The sequence below is a fragment of the Oncorhynchus mykiss genome, chromosome 27, assembly GCF_013265735.2.
Source record: "Oncorhynchus mykiss isolate Arlee chromosome 27, USDA_OmykA_1.1, whole genome shotgun sequence".
NCBI classification, from domain to species: domain Eukaryota; kingdom Metazoa; phylum Chordata; class Actinopteri; order Salmoniformes; family Salmonidae; genus Oncorhynchus; species Oncorhynchus mykiss.
In genome coordinates, this window is record NC_048591.1 from 41,802,542 (window position 1) to 41,809,348 (window position 6,807).

The 6,807-nt window shown below is 51.3% G+C and overlaps 1 protein-coding gene across 1 annotated transcript; it reads right to left on the bottom strand.

The window, feature by feature from the left end:
• Positions 1-4,166: 4,166 nt before the first annotated feature.
• LOC110508065 (ras-related protein Rap-2b) lies at positions 4,167-6,472 on the bottom strand. Its single transcript, XM_036965268.1, has 2 exons — positions 5,591-6,472; positions 4,167-5,239 (listed from the first exon to the last, which is right to left on the bottom strand). Exon 1 carries the CDS (start codon positions 6,195-6,197, stop codon positions 5,646-5,648), a length of 552 nt encoding a protein of 183 aa, XP_036821163.1. The 5' UTR covers positions 6,198-6,472; the 3' UTR covers positions 4,167-5,239; positions 5,591-5,645.
• Positions 6,473-6,807: the final 335 nt, after the last annotated feature.

Genomic DNA, 6,807 nt, shown 5'->3' on the forward strand with positions numbered 1-6,807 from the left:
CTGGTAACCTAGAGAGCAGACTGCCCCACTGGTAACCTAGAGAGCAGACTGCCCCACTGGTAACCTAGAGAGCAGACTGCCCCACTGGTAACCTAGAGAGAGCAGACTGCCCCACTGGTAACCTAGAGAGCAGACTGCCCCACTGGTAACCTAGAGAGCAGACTGCCCCACTGGTAACCTAGAGAGAGCAGACTGCCCCACTGGTAACCTAGAGAGAGCAGACTGCCCCACTGGTAACCTAGAGAGCAGACTGCTCCACTGGTAACCTAGAGAGAGCAGACTGCCCCACTGGTAACCTAGAGAGAGCAGACTGCCCCACTGGTAACCTAGAGAGAGCAGACTGCCCCACCGGTAACCTAGAGAGCAGACTGCCCCACTGGTAACCTAGAGAGCAGACTGCCCCACTGGTAACCTAGAGAACAGACTGCCCCACTGGTAACCTAGAGAGCAGACTGCCCCACTGGTAACCTAGAGAGAGCAGACTGCCCCACTGGTAACCTAGAGAGAGCAGACTGCCCCACTGGTAACCTAGAGAACAGACTGCCCCACTGGTAACCTAGAGAGCAGACTGCCCCACTGGTAACCTAGAGAGAGCAGACTGCCCCACTGGTAACCTAGAGAGCAGACTGCCCCACTGGTAACCTAGAGAGCAGACTGCCCCACTGGTAACCTAGAGAGCAGACTGCCCCACTGGTAACCTAGAGAGAGCAGACTGCCCCACTGGTAACCTAGAGAGAGCAGACTGCCCCACTGGTAACCTAGAGAGCAGACTGCCCCACTGGTAACCTAGAGAGCAGACTGCCCCACTGGTAACCTAGAGAGAGCAGACTGCCCCACTGGTAACCTAGAGAGCAGACTGCCCCACTGGTAACCTAGAGAGCAGACTGCCCCACTGGTAACCTAGAGAGAGCAGACTGCCCCACTGGTAACCTAGAGAGCAGACTGCCCCACTGGTAACCTAGAGAGAACAGACTGCCCCACTGGTAACCTAGAGAGCAGACTGCCCCACTGGTAACCTAGAGAGCAGACTGCCCCACTGGTAACCTAGAGAGAGCAGACTGCCCCACTGGTAACCTAGAGAGAGCAGACTGCCCCACTGGTAACCTAGAGAGAGCAGACTGCCCCACTGGTAACCTAGAGAGCAGACTGCCCCACTGGTAACCTAGAGAGAGCAGACTGCCCCACTGGTAACCTAGAGAGAGCAGACTGCCCCACTGGTAACCTAGAGAGCAGACTGCTCCACTGGTAACCTAGAGAGAGCAGACTGCCCCACTGGTAACCTAGAGAGCAGACTGCCCCACTGGTAACCTAGAGAGCAGACTGCCCCACTGGTAACCTAGAGAGCAGACTGCCCCACTGGTAACCTAGAGAGAGCAGACTGCCCCACTGGTAACCTAGAGAGCAGACTGCCCCACTGGTAACCTAGAGAGCAGACTGCCCCACTGGTAACCTAGAGAGAGCAGACTGCCCCACTGGTAACCTAGAGAGAGCAGACTGCCCCACTGGTAACCTAGAGAGCAGACTGCCCCACTGGTAACCTAGAGAGCAGACTGCCCCACTGGTAACCTAGAGAGAGCAGACTGCCCCACTGGTAACCTAGAGAGCAGACTGCCCCACTGGTAACCTAGAGAGCAGACTGCCCCACTGGTAACCTAGAGAGCAGACTGCCCCACTGGTAACCTAGAGAACAGACTGCCCCACTGGTAACCTAGAGAACAGACTGCCCCACTGGTAACCTAGAGAGCAGACTGCCCCACTGGTAACCTAGAGAACAGACTGCCCCACTGGTAACCTAGAGAGAGCAGACTGCCCCACTGGTAACCTAGAGAACAGACTGCCCCACTGGTAACCTAGAGAACAGACTGCCCCACTGGTAACCTAGAGAGCAGACTGCCCCACTGGTAACCTAGAGAACAGACTGCCCCACTGGTAACCTAGAGAGAACAGACTGCCCCACTGGTAACCTAGAGAACAGACTGCCCCACTGGTAACCTAGAGAACAGACTGCCCCACTGGTAACCTAGAGAACAGACTGCCCCACTGGTAACCTAGAGAACAGACTGCCCCACTGGTAACCTAGAGAACAGACTGCCCCACTGGTAACCTAGAGAGAACAGACTGCCCCACTGGTAACCTAGAGAGCAGACTGCCCCACTGGTAACCTAGAGAACAGACTGCCCCACTGGTAACCTAGAGAACAGACTGCCCCACTGGTAACCTAGAGAGCAGACTGCCCCACTGGTAACCTAGAGAGCAGACTGCTCCACTGGTAACCTAGAGAGCAGACTGCCCCACTGGTAACCTAGAGAGCAGACTGCCCCACTGGTAACCTAGAGAGCAGACTGCCCCACTGGTAACCTAGAGAGCAGACTGCCCCACTGGTAACCTAGAGAGCAGACTGCCCCACTGGTAACCTAGAGAGAGCAGACTGCCCCACTGGTAACCTAGAGAGAGCAGACTGCCCCACTGGTAACCTAGAGAGAGCAGACTGCCCCACTGGTAACCTAGAGAGCAGACTGCCCCACTGGTAACCTAGAGAGCAGACTGCCCCACTGGTAACCTAGAGAGCAGACTGCCCCACTGGTAACCTAGAGAGCAGACTGCTCCACTGGTAACCTAGAGAGAGCAGACTGCCCCACTGGTGACCTAGAGAGAGCAGACTGCCCCACTGGTAACCTAGAGAGCAGACTGCCCCACTGGTGACCTAGAGAGCAGACTGCCCCACTGGTAACCTAGAGAGCAGACTGCCCCACTGGTAACCTAGAGAGCAGACTGCCCCACTGGTAACCTAGAGAGCAGACTGCCCCACTGGTAACCTAGAGAGCAGACTGCCCCACTGGTAACCTAGAGAGCAGACTGCCCCACTGGTAACCTAGAGAGCAGACTGCCCCACTGGTAACCTAGAGAGCAGACTGCCCCACTGGTAACCTAGAGAGCAGACTGCCCCACTGGTAACCTAGAGAGCAGACTGCCCCACTGGTAACCTAGAGAGCAGACTGCCCCACTGGTAACCTAGAGAGCAGACTGCTCCACTGGTAACCTAGAGAGAGCAGACTGCCCCACTGGTAACCTAGAGAGAGCAGACTGCCCCACTGGTAACCTAGAGAGCAGACTGCCCCACTGGTAACCTAGAGAGCAGACTGCCCCACTGGTAACCTAGAGAGCAGACTGCCCCACTGGTAACCTAGAGAGCAGACTGCCCCACTGGTAACCTAGAGAGCAGACTGCCCCACTGGTAACCTAGAGAGCAGACTGCCCCACTGGTAACCTAGAGAGCAGACTGCCCCACTGGTAACCTAGAGAGCAGACTGCCCCACTGGTAACCTAGAGAGCAGACTGCCCCACTGGTAACCTAGAGAGCAGACTGCCCCACTGGTAACCTAGAGAGCAGACTGCCCCACTGGTAACCTAGAGAGCAGACTGCCCCACTGGTAACCTAGAGAGCAGACTGCCCCACTGGTAACCTAGAGAGCAGACTGCCCCACTGGTAACCTAGAGAGCAGACTGCCCCACTGGTAACCTAGAGAGCAGACTGCCCCACTGGTAACCTAGAGAGCAGACTGCCCCACTGGTAACCTAGAGAGAGCAGACTGCCCCACTGGTAACCTAGAGAGAGCAGACTGCCCCACTGGTAACCTAGAGAGAGCAGACTGCCCCACTGGTAACCTAGAGAGCAGACTGCCCCACTGGTAACCTAGAGAGCAGACTGCCCCACTGGTAACCTAGAGAGAGCAGACTGCCCCACTGGTAACCTAGAGAGAGCAGAATGCCCCACTGGTAACCTAGAGAGAGCAGACTGCCCCACTGGTAACCTAGAGAGAGCAGACTGCCCCACTGGTAACCTAGAGAGAGCAGAATGCCCCACTGGTAACCTAGAGAGAGCAGACTGCCCCACTGGTAACCTAGAGAGAGCAGAATGCCCCACTGGTAACCTAGAGAGAGCAGACTGCCCCACTGGTAACCTAGAGAGAGCAGACTGCCCCACTGGTAACCTAGAGAGAGCAGAATGCCCCACTGGTAACCTAGAGAGAGCAGACTGCCCCACTGGTAACCTAGAGAGAGCAGACTGCCCCACTGGTAACCTAGAGAGCAGACTGCTCAATAGTGGATTTTATTAACCTGATAAAGAACTGAATCAACACATACAAAGAGAGAAAACAAGAATGTGTCTTAGAAAAATGCAATTTGTATTAAAAGTATTTTGAAAACAAAACAGACAGCTGTTAAAAGGTCTGAAATTAAACTTACAATCGGGTTAGATTTTTTTCAATGGTACATCACATTTTCTTTTAAAAACAAACATAGAACTCATTTGATGTAAGTGGTCTGGAAGAAGCGTTTGGTGTGGTTAGGTCAAGTGGTTCCAGTACCTGTGTATTTCAATGTACATTTGGCCAAACCCATGAGAGAAATTGCAACAACAAAAAAAAAAAAACTTAGTTTTCAAAAGGCCAAAATGAAAAAGACAACCACCATTCCTTTATCAAAAGGCTTTTTGTTTCATTGTTTCTTCTTCTCCCACCCTCAAGAGATTATCCAGAGCAGTTAGGAACTTTGTGGATTGCCATGTTGTGGGTTTCTTGTGGAGACACTCTGGTTGGCACTGAATTTGAACAGCTGATTTATTTGGAAAGGCACTCGATGCGAGGGTGGTCGGGTCGCCGTCCGTCCGTCACTAAAGTAAGGTCCTCGCACACGTTGAAGGAGAGAAAAAAAAAAAAGTGAGTGACACTCGTCATAACACTCCACAAAAATGCTGTCCAATTCTTACATCATTGACTTTGAAAAACATCAACTTTGTGTGTTGTGGCCACAGAACATGACTCCATGAGGGTGGGAGAAATGTCACTCAACTCCCCCCAAAAAAACAACAAGTGTGCAGCAATTAATAAAATATACATTTCTAGTCATCTCCACTTTTCAAAAAAGAAATATCCATAGCGTTTCAGGTCCCAGTCTCAAAGTCTTTGCTGTTGGGGATGTGTTACAGTTGAATGTGCAAGAGACCGGGGTTTCTAACTCAGCTGATCTCTAGATCTGCCATTTATGTTGACATCAATGGTGTACATTGAGTTTGCTGCAAAGAAACACCAGCTGAGTGGAATTCCTGAAGAGTGGCCCCAGCCCTCCCTGCAAGGCCACTCCCCTCCTCCCCTGTGGAATTCCTCCCCTCATTCTGTCCAAGACCAGGGTGAGCCACGAAGAAGAACTCAACAGTACAGCCTCCCTGCAACACAACCTCCAAACACAAAAAAATATATATGGTGAAATTGAACGTCCGTTTGCGTTGAAAGATTCAGAGAACATCTCAACATTGCACCGGGCAAACTGTTTCCAAGGATGCAAGCGCCAGTTTGAAATTGTAACTATTTTCCCAGAACATTCAAGTATTCTGCCATGTAAACACTGGTATCGATGAGATTTCTGTATTTTCTAAGCGTGTGCAACACATAGTAAGTAGTACGACACTTTCCAATACTAATGACAGTTAACACCACAGTATTGTCTGTTTTTACCTTCAAGCTAAACTTGTTAGTTCTCGATTCTTGTTGGTTTAACTTTACATTAATATTAGGAATGGCTAACTCACCATTTGCAAACTTTAAAAAAAAAACGATTTTTTTTCTCTCACTCAGATTCCCCTTTTAAATAATAACACAGGACGAGCAGCACTGGTCGTCTCCACCTGGTGCTGAAGCATAGTTCATCTGTCTGACAATCTCTGCAAACAGTTCGTCCACCGAGCCTTTATTTTTGGCTGAAGTTTCCATAAACGGGCAATTCCACTCATCCGCAAGCGCTTTCCCCTCCCCGGACGAGACCTCCCTCTCGCCCTCCAGGTCCACTTTATTCCCGACCAGAATCATCGGCACCCTCTCGTTCCGTTTCACCCGAATGATCTGATCCCTCATTGGTTTGATGTCTTGGAAGCTTTGTTGGTTGACCAAGCTGTAGACTAGGATGAAGCCCTGCCCGTTTTTTATGTACAGGTCTCTCATGGAGGCAAACTGCTCGGTCCCCGCCGTGTCCAGTATCTCCAGAACGGAAGGAGATGAGTCCACCTCGATCTCCTTTCGGTAGAAATCCTCTATCGTGGGATCATATTTCTCTATAAAAGATCCAGTTACGAATTGCACAGTCAATGCGGATTTTCCAACTCCGCCGGATCCGAGCACCACTACTTTGTATTCTCTCATGGTTCTGAAAACAGCCCTCTCTCGTCTCTGATTCCTCTCGAAAGCGCTCCCCGTCCGCTAGCAGCCCTGCTGTATTTCAAACCGAAGGCAGCGACGCCGTTGTGCCTCTGGACGCAGTTTTCAGCCCAAATTCGCAAGTTCAGTGTGAGAGTAAGATGGGTTCCGACCGTGACCCAGCATTAGAAATGTGACATGTTGAGCTCCACCGCTTTTTGAACCTTGTGCAATGTCTGTGTTCGTGGAGTGGCCACCGCGCGCTCTCTTCCTGCCCACACTCCACAGAACGTAGCCAACGTGTTCACGTCACAATCTGAAGAGTTTGCGCTCTGTTTTCTTAAAGGCGCAAACACACACCCTGGCCGCTGTCAAAAAGCAGGAGTCGGCCACAGGAAACTGCCACACCTTTGGCATGCTTGCATGAATAAAGCTTGAGTCAGAATGTTTGACTCATTGCACTTTTCGGCCTAGGTTGCACACCTCAAACCGACACAGATGTCTGCTTAACGTTGTTTTATTTCTTAGCGAATAAACAACACTGAGTTGGTAAGTTCTCTGGTAGGCTCTGATATATTGCTTTCAACCCATCCATTGCTTTCAGGTGATATAGCCT